The sequence below is a fragment of the Phyllostomus discolor genome, chromosome 2 (assembly GCF_004126475.2).
Source record: "Phyllostomus discolor isolate MPI-MPIP mPhyDis1 chromosome 2, mPhyDis1.pri.v3, whole genome shotgun sequence".
Classification (NCBI taxonomy): Eukaryota; Metazoa; Chordata; class Mammalia; order Chiroptera; family Phyllostomidae; genus Phyllostomus; species Phyllostomus discolor.
Genome location: NC_040904.2, coordinates 207,870,674 through 207,894,769, shown reverse-complemented (window position 1 = coordinate 207,894,769; position 24,096 = coordinate 207,870,674). Strand labels below are relative to the sequence as shown.

At 59.8% G+C, this 24,096-nt stretch overlaps 1 protein-coding gene and 1 pseudogene across 1 annotated transcript; one reads left to right on the top strand and one right to left on the bottom strand.

Annotated features, from left to right (window-relative positions):
* Positions 1–2,980: 2,980 nt before the first annotated feature.
* Positions 2,981–15,564, bottom strand: RASD2 (RASD family member 2). Its single transcript, XM_028532552.2, has 3 exons — positions 14,860–15,564; positions 8,787–9,066; positions 2,981–5,336 (listed from the first exon to the last, which is right to left on the bottom strand). Exons 2-3 carry the CDS (start codon positions 9,055–9,057, stop codon positions 4,807–4,809), a joined length of 801 nt encoding a protein of 266 aa, XP_028388353.1. The 5' UTR covers positions 9,058–9,066; positions 14,860–15,564; the 3' UTR covers positions 2,981–4,806.
* LOC114513921 lies at positions 9,056–10,047 on the top strand (annotated as a pseudogene).
* Positions 15,565–24,096: the final 8,532 nt, after the last annotated feature.

Here is a 24,096-nt window from a genome sequence, read left to right as displayed (position 1 = left end):
GTTCTCATAGCGACGACGGGGAAAATGGAGTCAGAGACAGTTCAGAGGAGCAGCGGGGGTCAGAGTGCTCTCGGAGGAGCACGGCCTGTTTGAAGTCAGGTTGCAGGTGGGGCCATGTGGCCGGCCCCCCTGGCGTGTGGGGACCGAGTGACCGGGTGGAGACTGTCAGCTGGCCGGCCAGGGCGCTAGTCCTGTTTTTCCACAGTAATGAGTCACCCCACAAGGAGCTGCATTCCCCAGCCCTTCTCCCAGCGAGGTGCGGTCATGTGACCGAGTCTTCCCAGGGAAGCGTGAGTGGGAGGGACGTGTCCGGCAGCTCTGCGTCCTCTGCACGCTTTTCCCTTGCCCCTCCGCAGAACCCAAGTGTGGCGGTGGCTTTGGCCTTGCGGCTGGTGACAAGGCCCTAGAGATGGAGGACCCTGAATGACGGGGTGGAGCAGAGCCACCCTCTGGCCTAGCACGTTTACCTCAGACTTTCCCATGGAAAAAAGGTCAAGTTCTCCTGTTCTAGAGGCTGGGCCTTTTGCTGTGAGTGGCAAGGCGTCTTGTGCCCTGTGAATTATGCTGGCCCCCGTTCTCTGCACCAGGTCCAGACACTGCACCCCGACCCACTTGCCTCTCTGTCCAGAGAGCAGCCCCCCAGCTGGCCCAGTCACAAAGCTCTAGGGGAAAACATGCTTTGCAATCAGACGTGGGTTCAAGCCCAGATCCGTCGCTCGGCTGTGCAACTCTGGGCAAGTGGCTTCACCTCTCTGACCCTCAGTGTCCCCTCACGTGTGAAAAACGGGATTCCTGACCCTTCTACCTAGCGTTGCCATAGGGTCCAGTGAGAGGACACAGGTGGCGGACCCAGCGCAGCGCTTGGCGCACGGTAAGTGTCCGAACAGATCCGCTGCCTTTCCCCTCCCCCTCCCCTCCCCTCCCCTCCCCGGGTTCCCAGCAGCCTCTGTCCCTGAGCCCGGCTGGCCCCGTCAGCCCCCACCAAGCCGTGACGCAGACTGAAGTTTTTCTTTGACTAAGTGACAGGTTCAGGGAGGCGGAACAGAACAAGTACTTAGAATTCACAGCGCAGAATTCTCTGAAATCGGATTCTCAACATTGCCTTCCGAGGGTCAGGAATGAAAACTGGCTGCGACGAGCTTGTCTCCGAAGGGTCTCCCGGGAGGGGAATGTTCCTACGGTCTTTTCCCACCCTCCGTACCCTGGTGGCTGAGAGGGAGGCTGGCCTGGGGACGTCTCCCTCCTCCGCCGAAGCCCAGTGCTGGCTCAGCCCCACTCCAAGCGAGTCCGTGGGCTGCAGGGAGTGGGGCCGGAGCCAGCGCGTTCTGTTTAGAGACAATCGGAATGTCGTGGGTTATGTAACAGGAATATTAATTCTCCTGCAGACGACACAGGGCTGCGAGGGGCTGGCCCCCACCTGCCGTTTAGAGCCGAACCACCTGGAACCTGGGAGAGGACCTGCCTTCCTCACCGAGCGCACATGGAGGGGCTGGGCCCGGCCCGAGGCGCGGGGGAGGCCCGCTCTGGCGCACCCACTGCCTCCCTGTGTAGCCCGGCTCGCGCTACAGCAGCGCTGACCTGCGTTGTGGCGGGAGTGTTCCGCGGCCACCTTACGTGTTTACAAAACCCAGGTCTGGGAAAGCGTCACAGCGGCTTGCCTCCCGCACCGGCCTGCTCTGGCTGGTGTGGGCAGAAGCTGGGAGGGAGCTGGGCTCCCCTCCCCCGCCAGGTAGGCAGAGGTTGGGAGCTCTCCCTGGCGCCCCACCTCCACCCAGGTTCACCTGGTTTTGCCTCCGCGGTAAGCGGGCTCACCTTGCTTTGTGAACATGCAGGCAGGGCCTTCTCGTGCTGGTTCGTGAGCTCCTGGCTCAGAGGGACCTGTCCTACTCCTCTCCGAGCGTGTCCGTGCAAGGCCTGACCTGACCTCCACCTCCGGCCTTGCACCCACACGCTCGTGGCCTTTTGCTGATTGGTCCGCGGACCCGCCTCCATCTCCCAGAGGTAAATCCCTTCCTCACCCCGTGGAGCTCCACGGCCTCTGGTGTGGAGTCCCCCATCTGCCACTCCCTCCGCTGTGCCGTCTTGAACACGATACTGCAAACAGACAAACACACAAACACGAGGAGCGTGTTTCCGCCGGCGCTGAAGATCTGCGGACGGCGCGAGACGAGGCCAGGAACACGGGCAGCCGGCGCGTGGCCGTTCCCTTCTCTCCCCTCCGCCCAGGGACAGCCGTGGCCAAGGTGGCACGTTCGGGGATGTACGGGGACGAGACCCCCCTCTCCCTCCACCGGCCACCCCACCCAGGCCCCGCCTCCTTTCCCCGGAGGGCCACCTCGCTGCTCGCCCAGCGCTAGGAAGGAGCGTCGGGAAAGTCGCACGCGGTTGTCAATCACACACAGACCTGGGCGGGGCCAGTGCCTGGGGGGCGGACTGTCCAAGTGCCGGGGGCCACCCACTGCCACCCTTCAGAGGAGGGTGGCTCTCTTCTGTAGGGCTGTCCTGGCCGCTGGGGGGTGGTCAGCACCCCTAACGCCCTCCCACTGTTGTGCGACTGGATGCTGGTCGCACAACACACCCCCACCCACCCGGTTTGACCATCAAGAGTGTTTCTAGATGTTAGCAAATGTCCCTGGGGGCGAAATCGATGCTCTGCAGGAACCACACAGGACTCAGACACGGGGTGACTCCCCGGGGGCTGCCGGTCCCCAGGGCGCCTCCCCTGTCCAACCTGGACACCCCAGAGGGTCACGGACACTCAGCACCCACACCCACAGGGGCCAGCGGGCGGGCCGAGAGAGGCTCGGGTTTCTTCCTCCGCCTCCTGGACACACTTCACTTAGAAGAGTGAGTCCGACCGGCACGCAGAGCAAGGGCCCCAGGCAGGGGCCACTCGGGGAGGGAAAGGCCAGCTCTGGTGGGGGAAGAGGCACCCCCTCCCCTTGGAAATACAGAAAAGACACAGGGTCAAGGACGCAGCTTAGAAACAAACCCATTTTAATTGAGAATGTTCACAGAGATCTGGGTGAGACCAGGCCACACACCCGTCCTGGCCAAGGTGCCTGGTCTGCTGAGAGGGTTCAGGCGGGGCTGGGCGGGGGCACAGAAGCAGGGTCAGGGCTGCTGCCCTGGGCAGCAGGGGCCGGGGAAGGGTACAGGGTGAGCAGAGCTGGGGCCGGGCCCTGTGCGTTTGTGGATTCACGTGTGTGTACATTCCATGCGTGGGCGCGATGTACACAGACTCTGCAGCAGCCCTCAGGGGCGGCACGAAGAGAGGACGCACATCATGGTGTGTGCTGAGCGCCCAGTCCCAGCCCTGCTTCTGCCACTCGTGGCCTTGCTGTGTGACCTGGGGCAACTGACTTACCCTCTCTGGGCCTTGGAAAGAGTCACTGGGTGACCACTAAGGTTCCTTATGGCCCTAAACATCAATAGGTTTCTGGACATTAAAATACAAAATGTTTGTTAAGAGCTGATGACAAGAGCCTTTGGTCTAGAGGTTCAAATCCCGCCAGGCCCGGTGCCCCGTACAGCCCAATCCCAGGCACGAGGAAAACACCACCTGCAGCAGCTCCCCCTCCCTCGCCCAGGCTCAGCTCCGGCCCCAGGCTGCTCCTCCAAGCCTCCCGACAGCTGTGTGAGCAGCAGGCAGAGGGACAGCGGGGTGGGCAGAGGCCAGCTGGGTGGAGGGGAGGGGGCCAGGCCTGGGGAAGGCCCTGGCCTTGGGGTCGTAAAGTGCATCACTCACCCTCGTGGTTTCCTTGCACACAGGGGACGCAGCACCCAGCAGGTGCTCAATAAATGCTTGAGGAACAAGCACAGTCGAGAAAAGCCTGGCTCCAGGCAGAGCTCTGTCCTGACCGAGCCTCGGTGGGGGTGGGGGCCCCGGCGGAGGGGCCGGGGCAGCGGCAGCCCCGGCGGCCTGCCCCACCTGCGTGAGCGTAAACTGTAAAGTTCAGTATGGAGGGCAGTGTCCAGCCGCAGACAGGCCGGGAGCCCCGTCGGGGAGCAGAGGAGGCGGGGGGGGGCGTCTGACCTGGGGGGGCCTGGCCAACGATGGGCTGCTAGGCTTTACAGTACGAGGATTCCCAGTCTACGCTACAGCTACACACGACATGGGAACGGCTGTGACAGCACAGCACAGCCAGCAGACATAAGGGACCTGGGAGAGGAGGCAGACGAGGACGGTGGTCCAGGAGCTTGACGCAGTCCAGGAGACGTGGCTGTCCCCCCTTCAAACACACAGATGCTCCTGGCTTGATGTCAGGGACACTCAGGGGCCAACATGGGGTACAGGGGGTCAGGGGTAGAAACAGCTGAGCCAGAGGGCAAGTTTCCACACTGGGAGTATGGGGTGGGGGGTGGTCTCCTAGTCGCCACCTAAACCAAGCTGGGTCTCACGCCAGGACAGCAGAGCGATCTCCCATCCGCCCCAGGTGCTGCTTTCATCCTGTCACTGCAGGGGTCCTGTCCCCTGTGGCATCAGCGCTGCTCACAGCCCAAGGACAGGAGGCTCTGCCCTGGGTCCTTGCAGGAGTCCAGGTGTCTCTGACCTCATCTCCCGCTCTGCAGAGAGCCGTCCCCGCACGGAAGAGCTGGAACCACGGGGAGCCATGGAATGAATCGGAGGAAAGAGGCAGAAAGGCAGGAGAAGGTACAGAGAGAGGTTCGAGGCTGGGGTCCTCCACCACGCTGGAGCCAGGCCTCTTCCAATACGACTGCCACTGAGTTCTCGTGGGGGGATGCGGGCGTCTGGGGCCACCTCCCGTAAGGCACTGCCCTCGCCCCACCCAGCGTCCCTCCCGCTCACTGGATGGTGCATTTGTCCCGCTCCCGGGCCTGGCCCTCCCGAAGGACCTTGGCCTTGATGTACTTGAGGTCACTGTTGACGCTGGGGCGGCGGGCGAAGGGCGAGACCATGCCGTAGGCATCCGTCTCCTTGACGCGGCGCATGCAGAAGGGCCTGGGGTGGAAGGTGTCGCCGTACTGCACAGAGATCTTGCGGTGCAGCGCGGGGCTCATCTCGTGCGGCAGCTTGGCCATGCTGAAGAGCACGTAGAACATCTCGTCCACGTTGGTGTTCTTCTTGGCCGACACCTCGAAGTAGGCGCAGTTCTCGTCGCCCGACACCAGCAGCTCGGCCTCGGTGGCCGGCACCTGCCGGCAGAGCTCGCTGTGGTCGTTCTTGTTGCCGCAGATGACCATGGGCAGCTCCGCCGCCTCCTTCGTCTTGTTCTTCAGGCAGGACTTGACCTCCAGGATCTGCTTCTGCAGGCGCTTGACCTCGTCGAAGGACTCACGGCTGTCCAGGCTGAACACCAGGATGAAGACGTCGCCTGTGGGGACAGAGAGAAACCCCCCCGGCGGTGAGTTCTCAGGCGGCTCCTGCCAGTCCCCTCCCTTCCCCGCGGGGCCACGCAGCTGATCTGTGGCAGAACCCGGCTGCGACACAGCTCACTCAGCCTACGCTTCCCTGCAGGGCTGGAGGCCCGTGTGTGACTTTGAATTTGTGGAGGCAGCATTAGAAGAATAATAAATGCAATCTCCACGACAGGAGGGGTCCTGCCCAGCTTGTTCGGGGCACATCCCCAGGGCCTGGAGTCTCACACCTGACGCTGGGCAGGACCCCAGGCTGTTGGCAACGGGCGTCTTGCCTCCTTCACTTAAACCACGTGGCCTTCAGCCGGCCACGCAGCAGCCTCTCTCAACCTCTCAGTCTCACATCCCCATCGGTCCCATGTGGATGAAACACTGCCTTGTGGGGTGACCTTGAGGGTCACAGGAGATAATGACGGCAGTGTCTCGGGTCAGTGGCCTTAGGTATCAACAGTGATCATGAGAACAGGCCCCTGCAGGAGCCTGCGTGGGTCACACATCTCCTGCCCATGTTTTCCCTGACTCTTGACAAAACCTGGGTGAGATTTTGTTATCTTCACGGTAGATAGAGGAGAGCAAATTGCGGCTCAGCAAGGGTGAGCCACTGCCCCGGGTCACACAGCTCCAACGTGGCCCGGCCGAGATGTGGGCCCCCGTCTGCCCGCACTTAGCCAGTGCCCAGCACGCAGTAGGTGCCTTCTGCTTCTTGAATAAATCTCAAAGGAATAAGCGAACGCTGGCCTCCAAGGCCCGCACGCTCCCTAGTTTCGCTCACTGCGTCTCTCACGGCCTTTGACTCGGACACAGGGACGAGGTGGAGGAGGCAGGGGCGGCAGAGAGGGCTGGTGCCTTCACCACAGCTCCCGGATCTTACTACGGTGATCACAGCCTCACGCTCAGAGGACCTTCCTAGCTTTAGCGAGATGACAAGATCCCTGTTTTACAGACGAGGAAACTGAGGCTCAGAGGCGTCAGCGACGGGCCCACGTGACCCCAGAGCACAGCTGTCCCCACAACCGCACATGCCCCGTGCGGAACTGCGTCCGGCCAGTGGTGTGCTCTGAACAGTGAGCTCTGCAGCAGAGGGGGGGCTCGGTCACCCTCTCCTCGCCTCCCGGTGCCCCGCACACGGTGCGTGTTCGTGCAAGCGGCCGAGTGGGCGGGACCAGATGGGACGGGATGAATGACAGGGTGGGCAGCCCCCGTCTGGCAACCAGATCCTCTCGGGCCGCCAGGCCCGTTCCATTAGGCTGATCCTGGGCCCCGGAGGGTGCGGCAGCCTTGACATAGTCAGACGCACGAGTGCGGTGCCAGGCTGCAGAATCAGCCGGCGGGGCTGGCGGCTGGAAGGAACGGGTGGCAGTGGAGCTGATGGTTTCACAGTGCCCTGTGCACCGGCACCAGGTTGGAAGATGAGGTACGGGCTGGTGCGTGGAAAAGCAAGCAGCAGACAGATGTGCTCGGAATGGTATATGCACGAGAGAGAGACAGAAAAAAAAATACTCTCTTTTATGGGGATGCAAATATGAATGCCGATGTGTTCATGGGGGGAGGGCCAGAAGGATTCACACCAGGCTGATGGGGTAGCCACTTCCAGGAGGGGCAGAGCCTGGTGGGGGGGTGGGGGGGACATGCACCAAGGGGGCTTTCTAGCCTTGTCTATGTGTTTGAAGGAGGGTGTGTTGTGTATTATTTGTGTAATTAAAAATGTATCTTGAAAATGTGCGTGGGGTCCCTCTCTGCATCCCCCCTCTCCTTCCCTCTGGCAATAGCCTCGTGGACATGGCGGGGTTCTCAGGCCCCTCCCCGAGAGCCGACATTCCTGCAACATTCACTGTGTGCTGGAAGAGCCCCCTACCCCTGTGTCTCCCTCCCTCCAGTGCTCTCAGCCGCCCCCAGAGGAAGCCCGGTTATACCCACCAGGCAGCTGGGGAGACTGGGATTCAGACCTCGGGTCCCAGGTCTAGACCACGCAGTGGGGGGGGCCGGGACTCGTGCCCAGGCCCACCCAGGGCGCCTCTATCCACACACTGTGTCTCCCAAACATGGGCTGAGGGGGTCTGAGTGCAGCCTGTGCCCGGCGGTCAGCGAGGACAGTCTCAGGAGGAGACTGTTTGCCAGGGCTGCCCAAGAGGGGGCTGGACAGGGGGCCAGGGCATGGGGGGAGGGGCGGGCGTGGCATGGTGTTCTTGGCGCAGAAGTGTCTGACTTGGGGGTTATTTTCACAGTGCTGGAGGATGGGTTCTGTGCTCATTCCCCCCCGCCCCCCTTCATCACTGCCCAGCAATGGCAGGGGCACGGCTCAGGACGAGAACCGGCAGAGCCCGAGGCAGGCACGCCATAAACGCGGCCTTCATTTAGAACTAGTCTTTACTGAGCACTTACTATCTGCTTTACCTAGCACTTCTCATCCATTAACTCGTTTAGTTCTCACAGTGACCTTTGGGATGGCTGCTGTGTGATGCCAATAAGCAGGTGAGAAAGCCGAGGCACAGAGAGATGAAGCCTGTGTCCGGGACGCCACCAGAAGCAGGGGAACCAGGATTCGGACCCAGGCAGCCTGGGTTCTGGGCCTGCCCTCTGAGCTACCACACGAAACTGCCCGAGCCACGCAGATGACGGCCCAGCCCCACATCTGCACCTGCCCCCATTGTCTCCGACTGGCGGCCGTCTCCCTCTGTCCCCCGCCACTCCTGGCAGGGCCAGGAGGCCTCAGGACAGCCTAGCGGTAAAGCAGGAGACGGACTTCCGTTTACCAGCTGTGTTACCTCCAGAGTAGCTGCACCTCTCTGGGCCTCAGCTGCCCCGCCTGTAAAGGGGAGGCCAACACCGGTCTCCCAGGTTAGTTGTGAGGATTAAAGAAACAAATGCCAAGCTCCAAGACTGGGTGCAGGCACATGGCTCTTGGTGAGTGTTAGCTGGTGCCACCACCATCACTGCACTCATTACCGACTCCCCAGCGTGGGCAGGGCCCCCAGCTGCCTGGTCCTGTTGATACCGCTCTCAGAGGTGGCAAAGGGCAGGGGGTGTCAAGAGACCTGAGCCTGGCAGACTGACCACGGGCTGTGGAACAAGGCTGAGTCACCTCCCACCCCCCAGGAGGGTGGCAGCAGCCCCTCTGTTCCCGGGAGAGGAAGGGCCCCAGCGCCCGCCCTGGTCAGCTCCCAATCTGTACGGCAGCACCGGGAGTCATGAGTGATCGACCCGGGGAAACGGAGGACGGGAACTGGGCCCCGGCTCCTACAGCTGCTTGGGCAAACAGCAGCACCTCTCTGCCCCTCATGGTCAGCACACAGGGGCTTCTTGTGACCTTCACCTCAGAGGACGGAGAGGCAGGTGCTTTGCAAACTGTAAAGCGCCAAACACACACGCCTCCATAGGCATCACCCGTGCCCACCCCAGGCACCCACCTGTGAGGATGGACAGCCTGCGCATGGCGGGGAAGGGGTGGTTGCCAGACGTGTCCAGGATGTCCAGCTGGTACATGTCGCCTCGGATGTTGTAGACCTTGCGGTGGAAGTCCTCGATGGTGGGTGTGTACTGGTCCTCGAAGCGGCCGTTGAGGAAGCGAGAGACGATGGAGCTCTTGCCCACCCTTGAGGCGCCCAGCACCACCATGCGGTACGAGTTCTTGGCGGGCACGCTGAAGGTGCAGTTCCCACTGGACAAGGTCTTCATCATGGCTCGGGGCTGCAACACAGAGCAGGGAGCAGGCGTCAGGGGGCCCCGAGGAGGCCCTGCGGCCCTTGCAGGAGGCGCTGGCCCCCCTCTGCCTGGCCCCTGACTGGGTCTCACATTCCTGTCTGTAAAATGGGAACGGTGGAGCAGGGTCTCTCTCGGAGGCTTTAGAGTTCTGCCCATTCATTCCTTCGTACCCTGTGTCTTTCCTCCTTCATTCTGCCACTCGCTCACTCACTCACTCACTCACCCCCTTAAGTATCCCAGCACAGGACTGCTGGGGCTTGAAGCCTCGCTTTATCACCAGCTCACTGTGGCTTCTGGGCACAATGCCTAACTTCCCCGGGGGCCACTTTTCTCATCTATGAAATGGCTCAACTCGCAGGGCTGCTCGAAAGGGCTCCCTGCCTGGCCCGGTCTCAGAAGTGTCAACTCGTAAACGGTGCCACCGGGGTGTCTACCAGTCTGGCCACACGTACATCCCGCAGACCATGCCCCTCACCCTGGAGAGCACGATCGACCTGCTCCCTCTCTCCAATCACACCTTCGGCACCAAGAGCCCCTCTATGGGAAGGACGGCTCTGCTGCAGCCCGATTTCAAGGCATGGGGGAGGGACTGGGTAAAGTTGGAATGAGGGGTTCTACAGAAGGGGCTCTGGTTGGGCCTGAATGCCACATGTCACCACTACAGTGGGAACAACTTCCTCCACACTCCCTGGTGGTGACCTCAACCCCCAGGAAGATGACGCGAAAGGACTAAAATGCTTAATGACAGAGAACCTAGGTCGTCGACTGGGAGCCCTGCAAGACCGGGTCACAGATGACAGCATCGGGCCCTGGCAGGGACCACGTTCTGAACCTTCTCCGTGTCCCGCACGTATTACAGAAGTGAAGGAGCTTAAGCTGTTGTTTACGGTTCAACTTCAAGGGAAAGCCTTGTTTGTGGTCCCTAAAATGACGAGCCAGTGGACGCGCCCTTGCATGACGGCCTGACACGAACCAGGAGACGGGCCCCTCACTCCCGGTCCCCCCCCAGCTCTGGAGCAGGCCCAGCTGAACGCCTGCACAGGGGGGCGGGGAAGAAGCCGACTCTGCGGACACCGCTCTGCCCCTCACAGGGCAAACGTGGTGGAGAAGGGTTTTGCTTCATCCCGTTCCCGAACCCTCAGTTGCCACCTGCTTTCCATTGTTTGAATAGTCACGTTGACATGAAGAACTAGACGGTGGTGTGACGTACGCGGGGATGTTTCATGTGCTTTTGTTTCTCCTCACACGTTTTTATACGTTAAAGAAAGTGGGCTTCTTCCTATTCGTATTTTTTTTAAATTTTGCATTGCACTTCAAAAATTCTTGAAGAAGAAGAACAACAACAACTCTTCTTAGAGCCTAGTCTCTCCCTGCCCCCTCCCCATGCTGGCTTCCCAGAAGCCTGTGACTCCCGGACACGGCATGGCAGGGCACAAGAGCATTTGTGGGCATGGCGGGGGGTGGGGGGGGGGCAGGGGCTGTGGCCTTGCAGCCCTCCCAGAGGAAGGGGAGGGCCGGTCCAGACAGCCTCCCCCAGGCCCGAGCCTGGGGCTGCCCAGCAGTGTTCACCCACCGGGGTCCTGGGAGTTTGCCACCTCAGGGGGTCCAGAGACCCAGATGAGGGGGGTGTGTTGGAAAAATGACCCAAGAACAACGCCCTCATGATGCCAAGGCTTCACAGGTTTGGATGTGCCCAGAACTTTCTGAGGGAGCCTCCTGGCCTTGTAGAAAGAGGCTGAAATGGCTCCAAGCCCCAAACCCCCAGTGGGCATAAGTGAACCTCCAGGGGCCACAGCCAGCAGCCCCACCCCAAGGCCCCTCACAGCCCAGACACCCTGCCCCCCCATCTCCACACCCAGCAGAATCGCCCGGGGAACCGGGGCCCCGTCCTTCCATCCGTCTGAGCTCCTTAGCTCAGGCTAGTCCCTCCCTCGGAAGACCCTCTTCCCTTTACAGTTTCAGGATCTGGCTCCACACCCCCTCCTCTCTGAAGGCCCCTCCGACCCCCACCCACCGCAGCAGGAATCCCTCCCCTCTCTAGAGGAGCTAGAAATGGATGCAGGCTGGCCAGCTGGAGTATCGACCCCCCCTCGCCCCCGGCCACCACCCATGGTGGTGCGGGCTGGGTGTGGGAAAATGGGGGCTGCCTTTGCGCAGGTTCTCTGTTCGGAGATGACACAGAGAGCCCCGCATGTGCTAGCTCCGACCCCCCGCCCCCCGCACCCCCCGACGGCCCATTTACCCAAAGGCTCTCTTCCACATCACGCTGTTGCATCCATCCGCCTTGGTGCCGAGAGACGGGAGGCGGAGGGAGACAGCACCTGCCTGCGTGGGGGTCTCCGGACACGCGTCCTGCCCACCTGCCCGACCGACCGGGAGCTGCTGGGCCAGAGACCGGCTTTCAGAAATACCTTTTTAGAAAGCTCTTATTGGTCGCGCTTGTCAATTCCCGCGGCGTGCACACGGCTGCCGCCGGGCCGGCTCCAAGATGATGTCAATGAATGAGTTACAAAGAGGCTCACACAATGAGCTCGCTCAGCACACCGTGACCCCGGGCCCGCAGCCGGGATAATGATCGCCGCGGTCCAAGCCCCTGCCGTGTGCCCAGCACTGTGCCAAGTATAGAAGAGTAACAGCTGACATTTACTTTGCAGTTAACGTATGTCAGAATGTTCTAAGTGCCGAACGCGTAATAACCCCCTTCACCCCTCAGTCATCCCAGAAGGCAGCTGGAGTTTTCCCAATGCCCGGATGGAGAAATCGAAGCCCAGAGAAGTTTAGTAACTTGCTCGTGACTACAGGGCCCATAACCGGGAGAGGAGGGACAGGCGGGCCGTCCAACCTGTGCTATGGAGTCTCCTCACTGCCTCCCTATACATTATCTTCCTCGTTTCACAAATAAGGCCCCGGGGTGCTGAAAAGCTCCGTGACTGGTCCATGAGTTTAATAAGCGAGCCGGGACAGTGGCTCCAGCCTAAGCCTCTCACATCACTCACCCAGTTCATGTCTGAAGCTATCTTTCCATGTGTCCCACAAGATTTTGGTGCCATGTACACAGCAGGCGCTCAGTAAGTGACCCATGAATGGACGAAGCAAATGTTTCTGCCTCTGGAGCTCCCCTGGAGCCTCCTTCTGGGGGCTTCTCCCTCCAGCCCCACCCTGCCTGGCAGGCCCAGGAGCTGTGATGGGGAGGGTCTCAGTGCCCTGAGCACACTCCCAGGTGGGGAGCGGGGGTACAAGACCAACAGCGGGGAACCTTTCTCAGTCTCCTCTGGGCCTGGACAGGCCGGCCTTGGCCTTCGTCAGGGATGCGGGAGGGAGAGGCCCCACACCAGGACGTCCCCCTCCCCACATCCCTCTGCAGGGAGCTTGCCTCTGCTGGTGGTCACCTCTGTCTAGACCGAGAAGGAAGGAGGCCAGCAGCCCCCAGGGACAGTGTTTGTCTCCATCCCTGCCTGCCCCAGCCCCTGCCCCTAGGGCTCCTGGTGCAGACATGCTCATATCAGTGACTGAATGGGCTAAGGCACAGAGAGGAGGCAGGGGGTAAGAGAGAGGAGGCAGGGGGTCGGAGAGAGGAGGCAGGGGGTCAGAGAGAAGAGAGAAGAGGTCAGAGAGAGGCAAAGGAGGGAAAAAGATCTGGGGGTTTGCTCTTTGAGAGAAGAATGTGAATCTTCATATGGCCTCTGCCACATGGTGCTCTGTGAGGCACCAGACACCTGGACGCCAGGTGACAGCACCTCTGTGGGCCCCGCCCCCCACCTCCACACCTGTCTTCCCTTCTCTGCCCCCCGGAGGAGGTGCTGTGGGCAGCACCGTGGGCACAGCTTCTCTCCTCCTCCATGGCCTGGCTGACGCTACACAGCGAGAAGCAGACAAGGGTTGGAGTTCAAAGGGCTCTTTTAGAGTTCAGAGTGCCACCCTGCTAGTTAACGGGAACTGGCGGTAGCACCAGCTCCCAATGCAGGTTCTGTGACCTGGCCGACCCCACCCAGGGGCCATTCTAAGGGGACCTGATGGGGGGCAGAAAGGCCTGGAGCTGAGATGGGGTGGGGCCATTCTGGGGGAACAGTCACCCCAGGCAGGCAGGCTTCCATCATGCTGGGTACCCTGTGCCTGATTCCAATGACTTCATAACACCCCTGGGAAGAGGGGGCCACCATGGACCCACTGGACCAACAGGGACACTGGTGTCACTTGCCTGGGTTCACACGGAGAGCCGGCCAGGCCAGGATTAAACTCAGGATGTTGGCTCCGAAGCCTGGGCTCCTACCTGTGTGAAGGCCCACCCCCAGGCCACAACCAGAGTCTTTCAAAACAGCGTCCGACTCCGTGGAGCCTCAGCTGGAGTCAGGCAGGGAAACGACCCTATTTCATTCTCACTCCCGCTCTCTCCTCACAGGCAGCTGCGTGCGGGCACCCTGCCCAGGGCTCTCCCCCAAACTCTGCTCAGCAGCTCCCAGCGAATGCATCTCTGCACTCACCCTCTTCTTCTCTGAGCCCCTCCCCCAGCGCCTGCCTGGAAGGTGGAGGGGTCAGCTGAGCAAGGGCAGGAGAATGAGAGTCTGGGCGCACCCTCCTCCCTGGGAGCACCCTGGAGCAGCAACACTGCACTGTCCTCCCCCCCAACCCCTGGCCTCCTCCACTAGGGCACACCCCAGCCTCTCTGGACACACACAGACAGACTGGCCTCCATGCCCACGCTGAGAGGAGTCCTGAGGGCTTTGCAAAGCCAACCTCCCCTCCTTGGCGGCTCAGGTTGGAAGAAAGCAGGTGGGCAGCAGCTGTCAGCAGACCAGCTCTGCCTCCCACCAGCTCAGTAACCCCGGGTGAATGGCCTGGCCTGGTGGGGCGGGTCCTCCCCCTCAGAGGGATACGGCAGAAACGAACCCAGAGTGCGGCCCTGAGGGGTCAGGGAGAAGCCAAAAGGCCGAAACAGCTCCTGGCACACAGCAAGGGGGCCCCTGGCTTTGTGGCGCTTCTTGGAGCGTCCAGGTAGGGCAGCGCTGGAGTACGGGCAGAGGTTTGGGGGGACCCATCTTGCCTCTCTGGTGCCGGGGAAGCCTGGATCATGGGCTCCTGAGCTGGCTGCCCTTCCCAGCCCGGTCTCCCACGTCCCATGGGGTCCTGGACAACATCCTCCATCCTCCTCCCAGGGCTGGGGGCAGTGGGAGGGGAGGTCAGAGGGAGCCCCTCCAAGGCACTCGGAGGGCCCCCTGGCCAGCTGAGGAGGGGACAGCCATCCTGGGCAGGAAACACCCAGAAAAAGCTGGAGGGACTCTGGACAAGGACAGCATTCCTGAACCCTCTCTCCTCAGAGGAGGTCCTCATCAGGGCTGGGGGGACAGGGCACCAGCTGGCCACATCCCAGCCCCACCCCCATCCAGGTAAGCAGGCGGCAGCTGGCCCAGGAAGGGGGGTGGCGGTGTTTGGGGAAGGTAAGTACTTCTTCCTCCCTGAGACTGCTTCCTCATACTTAAATGGGCTCTTAAATGGAAGCTCTTCGCACCAGATCAGTAAGAAGTTCAATAAGTCTTTCTTACCAGGTATGAGTCAAGGGCCTCACACCCAGCCTGGCACATAATAGGTGCTCAACTAATTTCATTTTCTCTAAATACATAGAGTTGCCTGATGGACCTGACGCATATTAGGAGCCAGGTCAGTTTTACGATGGTAGTCCCGAAAAGCTGCACCCAGCCTTCCTCCGACCATCCTCAACCCTCTCCTCCTGGCTCCTCACTTCACCCAGCTCCCCATTTCTGTAGGGTGTCTCTCTCCTACCTGGGAATGGCGGACTGGGCCTCTGGTTCGGCTCGGAGGGCTGCCTGGAAGCGCCTGGAGGTGCGAGGAACAGCCTGCCTCCCCGGCCGCCGAGCCTTCCAGGGATTGCGGCGGCCCCCGGGTCACTGCGCCGGGCTCCTCCTCTGTGCGGCTCTGAGCGCCAGGCTGGTCGCAGCCGGGCGAGGGGGCAGGGGGAGCCGGAGTCCCATGGGTGGGTTCCGAGGGCTCGGCGGGGCCCGGGTGCTGGGCGGGCTCCGGCTCGTCGCCGCCGGCCCTGCCCTGCCCCGACCCGGGGGACTCCTGCTGAGCCAGGTGCCCGGAGGCGTGGGGACGTTCGATCCCGGGGTCCCCGCCTGGGGCTCCGGGCTGGGGGGGAGAGCGGTAGGGGAGACTCTGGGGCTTAAAAGGAGTCCTTAGAGACTCCCAGAGGACCCTTTGGAGGTGGCTCTGGGTGCATGCGTGGGTGGCCGCACTCGTCCTGGCCCACCCCAAAGGGGGTCGCTCCGGGTGGAGAGCTGCCCAGCTCGGCCGCGGCCTCCTCCGCTGCCCGCCGCTCTGAAGCTTTCCCCGCGCGGGAGGCAGGACTCCTTTCTGAACCCCCGAGAAGAGATGCCGGCGGCTGAAAGAGGAGGAAGGCGCTGAGCTCCGCGTGCGCGTGTGGGAGGGGGCCTTGAACGCCGCCCCAAGGTTTCGCAGCTCCGAGTTCGCCTAAACCGGCTCCTCCTCCCACTTCACCTCCAGTGGCCCCCAGAGCCGGCGAACTTTCTGTCTGCAGGGCCCCCGGCTCCTCCCTCCTTCCTGCTCCCTAAGGCGAACGCCCCGCGGAGCAAGGTCAACGGTCCCTCGGAAAAGTGGTCAGAGCCCAGGGTCCTGAGGGCGGTCCCAGGAGCAGTAGTCTGGGCGCCCTCTGCCGTCCCTGCGAGAGTCCCTAGACGACCCGTCGCGCGGCGCCCACCCACCCACTCTGCAGCTCTGAGCCGCGGGTCCGGCAGCCCCGCGCAAGCCTCCGCCTCTGGGAGCCTGCTCACCCGCCCTCTCCCGGTGCCCCGCCCCCAGCACTGCGCTCAGCCAATGGGTGGTGGGTCCCGCTGCCTGGTCCCGCCCCCACCTCCCCGCCCCCTACCGCTGGGGCTCCGCAGTCTGGCGCTCCGCGTGCCCGGGCGCGTGGGACTGTGACCGCTGAGGTGGTGGCCGGGGACGCGCTCCGTGACCGGAAGGAGGCACGGGCCTCGGAGGCTGACGTCTACGCTCTCACTCACACGCACACCACCCCGGCTGCAGGTGACTTGCGAGGGTCCCGCCGCCAGTTGGCCGGGGGCCCCAGCTGCTCACGCTGGGACGGTCCACAGCCCACGGGCCATCATGGCTCCTGCGCCGTCCTCCATGGTGGAAATCCCCAGATGCCCAGCTGTACACCCTGAGCCGCAGCCTCCCGAGGTCTCGTGGCCCTCAGGACCCCAGGAGATAGCACATGGGCCGCGCACGTGCCACTAGGAGGGGCCGCGGAGTCAACCTGGCCTAGAACGCCCGGATGGAGGTCTGCCCTGTGTGCACGTCTGGGAGCGCACTGCAGAGAGAGCCCTGCCTGGGACATCCCCGGTGCCCCCGGGCAGCGCCTCGCGCAGCGCCTCGCTCACCTCCATCCTCCGCCCCTAGAACGAGGGCAAACGCCAGTCATTCTTACTGTGCCGTGTCTAGACACCGTTTATTAGTATTTTCTTTCATCTCAGACCCAGGTTCCCCTTCCTTAAACACGCTTTTCAGAGAATCGTTATATCACTACCTTAAATGGGAAACCGGTATCACTTGCCATAAATAGAAGGTACAAGTAAAAATAAGCACAATGAAAACAAAGTTAGTAAATCCTAGTTGGCAACTGGCCTGCCAAGGCTTGAGATGTGCCCTCTGGAAAAGAGGCTGTTGGGGGGGGGGGGGGCCGGGTTGGCAAGTGATGGAGAGGTGTTCAAGACCTATTAGCATCCAGCGGAGACTTTCTCATTCATGTTATCTGGAAGCTGAAAAGAGACTGTTCTCCCTGTGATGCAGTGAAGGGACCAATACTGCATCTGTCAAACCATATTTTGTATCTGCTGGAGAACTAGCCCTCACTTCTGGGACGCTGCAATGAGAGGATGGCTGCCCGTCTGTCCGTCCTCTCCCCCCCAACAGACTTATCCTCCCACCTCTTGATAAGCGGTGGGGATCTGGGGTGGCGGGGGGCACCCAACTGAGGGTCCAGCTCCATCGGAATAGAGATTGGGGCTCAAGCCCTGCCTCGGTAACCTCTGAAATATTTGGCCTTGGGCCAGTCATGCGACTTCTCTGGGCTGTGGTTGTGTCCTCCGTAAAATGGGTATGACATGCTAGGGCCACAGAGAGACTAAACTGCCACCATGGTCTTGGACTTCGATTACAGAAAGCGGCTTGCTCCGCTTGTTCCTGTGCAGTCTTGAGATTCTCCAGGGAAGTGAACCAGAGAAGAAGGGGCAGGTGGGGGGAGGGTAGTGGGGGGGGGCCTGCCAGCGGGCACAGCACTTGCCCTACTTGTGTTTAACCGCCCAGCTGGAGGAAGTGAAATCCAGGCCTCGGAGGGGCCAAGGGAGGTATGTGGCCAGGGTCACCCAGCCAGCAAGTGGCAGGGTCCCAACTCAGTGCTCTTTCCACATCCAGACTTTGCTTCTAGGAACTGGCTGCAGCCCAGGACGGTTTGTGCTCAGCTTGACGCAAAGAGGTTATGAGCCTTGAGCTGGTCATAAACTTGGCCGTAAGAGGCAGACAGGGTGGCACACTTCATCTGGAAGGCCGGAGTCGGGAGGATCCAGGCCACTGGGCCAGTTCCCCCCCGCAACCCTAGAAATGTGGCAGGCGGCCAGAGCTGAGCCCACCCGGGAACCCATTACCTGCTGCTTCAGCCGAGTTCTTCGCCCTGAGAGGGTCACGCTCCACTGACCACATCCCCATATTGAAGGGTGCTGCGTGCGGAGCTGTGGGCCCTGGGAGACCCACTGGCCCATGTTCCCACCCTTCCCCCTGCCCCAGTACAGACTGGCTCAGCAAGCAACCAGGTGCACGTGAGGGATCAATGCCCCAGGAAGCTTCCCGTGGCAACAGCGCCCCTCCCCTGGGTGCCCACTTTCCCATCCTGGCCCCCTTTGCCTCAGCACCTTCCATGGGCCATTTGTCACAGCTGCCTCCTTCCTTATTGGGTTCCCCGTCACCCACCTCTCTCATAACCCAGGACCACTTTAATCGTTTTCTAAAAATACCAACTCCTGCTCAGTAATTTTCAATGGATCCAACACTGCTGGCGATATAAAATCTAAACTCCTCCTGGCTGGCATAGCTCAGTGGGCTGAGCGCGGGCTGCGAACCAAAGCATCGCAGGTTCGATTCCCAGTCAGGGCACACGCCTGGGTTGCAGGCCACGGCCCCCAGCAACCACACATTGATGTTTTTCTCTCTCTCTTTCTCCCTCCCTTCCCTCTTTAAAAATAAATAAATAATTTTTTAAAAAAAATCTAAACTCCTTAGCTCCATATAGAAGGCCTCCCACCAGGATCTGATTCTCCCCATGTCCCACCATTGACCTGCCTTTTGGCCAAATCAGACCCCTTCCGGGTCCCCAAAGATGGTGGATTTCCTTTCTCCAGGCCGTTGTGTATGCTGACTCCTCTATCTAGGATAGTTTTTTCCCCCTCTGTATTTACCCATTGAACTTCTACACACCCTTCAAAGTATGATGTCCACAGCCTGCCCACAACGGTGTGAATCCCATCCTCCTCTGGGCTCCCTTGGCAGCAGAGCCTGGGGAACTGACCACCCCTGTAAGCCTCAGTTTCTTCACCTCTGCAGCGGGTGTTGTAACAGGAGCTCTCTCGCAGGTTGTTAGAAGGATGAAAAGATGCTGCCAGGTGCCTCGAATCAGGGCCTCCGCACACAGTGGCCTTTGTCACGATCCCTGCCTGTGTGGCCTGTGTCACATCCAGCCTCGTGCCTGGGAACACAGGCCCGCCTGCCACCCCTATGAGCACGTGAGCTCCTCGGAGTGGGACAAGCTTGGCTGATCTTTGTATTCCCACATCACTCAGGGCTGCCTCTTGCACGCTGTGAGTTTTTAATAAATGCTTATTAAATTCTGCTCAGCTGAATGGCCTCAGAGCAGGAGAAACACAAGGCCTCCTTGGAGACAGGAGGAAGGAAGGGGTGGGCAGACACAGAGAGGCAGAATTTTATTTAGTCTTCCTAACAACCCCACTCACGGGAGGGGAAACTGAGGCCCGGGGAGGCTGTCCCAAGCCTGCCAGCTAATGAGAGCTGAGCTGGGATCTGAGAGACCTTCTCCCAGAAGGGCCCAGTCAATGCCCTGCCACTTCCCCAGCCACTTGTCTCGTGCGGTGGCCCCCATCCCTGGCGGAACGCAAGACGCACCTGAGGGAGACATTAACCATTACAAAGCTCAGGCTCCTGCTCAGAGATGCTCATTTAATTGCTCTGGGGTTTGATCTGCCTGGTGTCAACAGTGTTTAAAGCTTTCCCAGGTAATTCTGATGTGCAGCCAGCGATGCTAGAACAGCAGTTGTCAAAGCGCGGCCCCTAAACCCGCAGCATCCGCACCACCTAAGACTCGGCAGCAGTACAGGTCCCACCCCAGACCCGCTGATTTGGAAGCTCTGGGGTGGGGCTCGGCCCTCTGGGTTTGAGCCAGCCCTCCCAGCAATTCCATTACGTGCCAAGGTTCGAGAACCCCTGACCAGAAGGTTAGAGTTGGAGAAATCTTAGAGGTCATGTGGCCCAACCTTCCCATTTTGTAGACAAAGAAATGGTTTGTGGCTTGACCCAGTTCAACACATGTCAATGGCAGGCTGGACCCAGAGCCCAGGTCCCAACTCCTGGCACAGCGCTCTTTCCCGCTGAATGCGCCATCCAGGGCTGCGCCACCTCTGACGGGGCATCTGGCCCCGGCAGTTCCAGTCATCAGAGTCAGCCTTCAGCCTGTCAGGGGTCAGTAGGTCACCAGTTGCACAAGCCCGGCTGGAGCGAGGGGCGTGGGGTCAGGTACCAGTCAGTGCAGAGAGCAGCTGGCCGGAGTGGACTGGCACCACGCCTGGCATGATAGGACTTTGCCAAACATCCCTGGAGGCGGAGTGATAAGGACAAAGGCATGCCCCTGGGGCCAAAGTCCAGCAGGAGTACAGGTGAACCAGCCACAACCTGTGCCCTTCCTTTCATCTGACCCTGTCTGCCCCCTGCTGAACCCAGAGATGATACTAGTCACATAGTAGATGTTCAGTGAATTCAGTGAAGGTTCACTGAATGAATGAATACCAGTTCGTTCCCTCTTCTTTGCAACAGGAAAGTTGGTTCAGATCCTCTCTGAGGCCCCACCTGACTCCACATCTCTAAGCTGCAGGAACCCCACTTACAGGTGACTCAGGTGCCTTCCAGCCTATAGGCAGCCCTTATGCAAATTAGAAAAAGGCGCCTCCTCCAGGCAGCGGCTGCTCCTCTCTAAGGCTCCCAGCACTGGGGAAAGGGGGGGAAGCACAAGCTGCATTTCCTTCGCTGAGTGCCCTTGAGTGGTAAGCAGCCTGCACAGCCACACGGGGAGGCCCTTTGGGACCTCATCCAGTCCTTGAAGATTGTCCCACAGCGCAGTTTTGCCCGGAGCAGCGCTGACCGGGAAGGCGTGGTCATTATCCCAGGTTGGCCCAAGCTGAGGGTGTGGCCAGAAAAGAAACAACCAGAGTGGACCAGAGGCCCTAAGTCAACATGAGGACTGTCCCTGAAGTCCCCACTCCCTGCAGGCACTAGGTTGGTCCCTGTGACTTCAAGAACCCACTTTGGCCAGGCCACAACACCATGTGTGGGTGGCACTAGTACACTCATTTGTAAATGAGGACACTGAGGCCAGGAGGGACCTAAGTGGCTTCAAGACGCCTGGCCTGGAAGTCACAGATCTTCCATTGGCGCTATGTTGCCTTGGCAGCAATGGTTGCCTAGGGGTGGAATTTGCTCTTGGATGCAGCCGCAGTATGAAAATGACCATGGCCGTAACCTCCATGGGAAGTAAGCAGGGCTGGGTTTTCATTCCCATTCTACAGGCAACAGAACTAAAGCTCGGAGCTGCTCAGTGATCTACCCCAAGTCACTTGACCAGCAAGAGGCAGAGCCTGGACTGAAAAACATCTGGGTCTGTGGACAACTAGCCCTCTGATCTCTCGATGACTTCTTGTTGTCTTCTGAAGTGTTGGCCTGAACGTGCTGTAACGGGCCTCTCCCCTATTCGTCCATGCATCCAACACCATCATCATCATCGTCGTCATCATCGTCATCCTCACCATCACCACCCTCATCATCATCATCATCTCCATCATCTCCTCCATCATCACTTCTGCCATCATATCTGTCATCGATATCATCATCATCATCTCCCCAGCTCATGGCTTCTGCTTCTCTCTAGATGTTTATCCGACCCCTTGGCCTTGGCCCGGTATGGTGCAGATGGAGCCATAAGGGCGATGCAGCTGCCTCTAGCCTTGCCCTTTGGAGAAAACTGTACAGGTGTCTTTTCCATTGTCAGTCACATCTGGTCCTCCCGCAGCCCCAGGCAACAGGCAGAACAAAAACAGTACATTGAGAGAAGCTGAGGTAGGAGGGTTCAATGGCAATGGCAGAACAATAATAGGCCTTCTAGCCTAATGTTTACCAACTGCTTCCTCTGTCAGGTTCGGGCTGGCCAGGCAGGACCTGTTCTAACATGCCACACAATTCACACATTTAACTTCCTCTGCAGCCCTGCGAGGAGTGTCTTATTATATCTGTTGTCCAGACAGGGAGACCGAGGCTCAGAGAGGTGAAGTAACCAGGCCATGCGGCTCAGACGGGTGGAGACGGGATCTGCCGGGGCCCCCGAGGCCATGCTCTCTCTGCTATGGGGCGTCGGCTACACTGTGGCGTTCTGTCTGCTCCTCAGGGGTTAGCACCTCTGATTCCGACCTGGACTCCGCCCTTCTTTAACCAGAGGTTGCCGAGGACCCGGGAGTTTGCCCAATTCTCTGGGCTCTGACCACAGCTGAGCCGCTGGCCTGGCGCCTCTCGTTACAGAGAAGTGCCTGTGAATCCTCAGTTCAAGAAAGACTGAGGGAGGCCTGGCTCACAGGCTCGGCCAGGCACTGCATGGACCCGCAGCCTGGCCCAGGCTGCTCCCCGTGAGCAATGGACAGAGAGGTACCTGGACTCTCACTTAGGCCACCAGCACTGTCCCCCACTTCCCATCACCATCGTCCACCCCCATTTATCCTCATGAGCCAGGTGTAGCAGAAAGGGCACAAGTCGGACCACCAAACAATCTTGGGTTTAAAGCCTGGCTCTCGCCTTCTCGTGGCCTTGGACGAGCTAGTTCTCTCTGAGCCTCTGCTGTTTCATCTGTCAAATGGGCTGTTGTGAGGACTCATTCATTCCATCCCTCAGTCATTCAACAAACATTTAGAGAGCACTGGGCTAGGAGCCTACTGTGAAGCAGAGAAGGCAGAGAGCCCGAGATTTGAGGAATGCACTGGCGTTAACCGGCGAAAGAGTGTTGCAAGCAAAGGGAACAGGACATTTAAAGACTTGGGTGAGAAAGAGGAGCCCATTTGAAAAACCGAAATACACCTGCATTGACCGGAAAGCAGGGGGAGGGAACACATGCAAGATGAGGCTCCAGGCAAAAGCAGGCCCCAGCCATGCCCGGCAGTGCTTGGCACACAGAGCCACTCAAGCAACTCGAGTTGCCCTCCGCTGAGCCCAGAGCTGAGCCCCAGCCCCAGGTGCAGACTGGTCCTCACTGAGCGCAAGGGGTCTATTTCCTCTCTTGGCCGGCACCTGGCTCTTCTGCTAATGCCACACAACACAGTGGGCTCATTACTTCAAAGTCCTGAGCCAGGAAAGTTGCGGGGGGAGGGGTTTGGGTAGAGGTGTGCCAGCTACCTGAGATCTGCCAGGGATACAGTCCACTGTCCCAGGACGCTAATGACCGTGGCCTTGGTGCATTTCTTTTTCCTTCCCGTGGTCTCCAGCCCATGGGGACATTTGAAGAGCAGGAAAATGGGATAGTGGAAGAGAGGCAGAGCCCACTATACAGAACCCCAGCACCGGCCCTATGCAGGTGAGCGGTGAGCTTCGCTTTATGCAACAAACGTGATTTTGTAATGTCGTGCATCTGTCAGATTTGTGTGAATCACGTCTTATCTCCCTCTTGGGCTCCATGATCCCTATCAGCTTCCAGTGGGAGTCTGTCTGCCCGTATGGCCACCCACAGTCCCTCCCATCAAGGGATGGAGCGTATTTGCTCCCCGTGGGAGGCTGGGATGTTGTGTGACTGGATTTGACCAACAGCATGTGGCGCAAGTGACGCTGCGCCAGTTCCAAACCTGGGCCTCCGGAGCCGTGGAAGCTCCTGCTTTCACTCTGCACTCAAGTCCAGCCGTGACTCTCGAACTAGGAGCCCTCATTCAGACTGGCCTCCCATGGGAGCCTGAGAACTTGTAAAACCATTGTTATTTTAAGCCACCGAGTTTTGAGATGGTTTGTTACAACAAAAGACAACGGAAATAGATCCATTTGCCTTGTTTCTGTCTTGTAACCCTCGATTTTGACCACAGTGTCTCCAAGGACCGACAGGTCCCTCAAATACCTGGAAGAACTCTGGCTCATTCTGAGCCAATGGCAAACACCCAGTGAGTCCTTTTTCTCACGAAGCCGCTCTTTGTTTCCTGTCGAGGGTGCCTCAGAGAGCGTCTGGTGTCCCTTCTGCCTGGGATCTTTTTAACACCTCCCTCCCCTGGGCTCCTGGCTCAGTTTTATAGCAAATATACAAGGTCTGTGAGTTTCTGACTCACTTCTAGAACATTCTTAGCATCATGCCCTAAGGAGAGGCTTTACGCTTTATAGATTCTTCAGAGGCCACAAGACACACAAACCCTTCTTTTGCTAACCAGCCACCTTTCATGACATAATGAATGTGCAATGTGCTTCCAACGTCTTCCCTGCTCTCATGCAGGGGTGGGGTGGGGGAAGCCCCCGCCCAGCCACAGGAAAGGTGAGAGGACAACCCAGGAACCTGGAGGGCCCTGTGCCCTCCCCCCAGGAACTGCGTGCTCCTGCAGCCCGGAATGTGATCCCGTCTCAGAGACACCTGCATCCAGGGCTGAGGCCTGGTGAACAAGCCAGTCCTGCTCTGTTCTTTTTTTTTTTTAA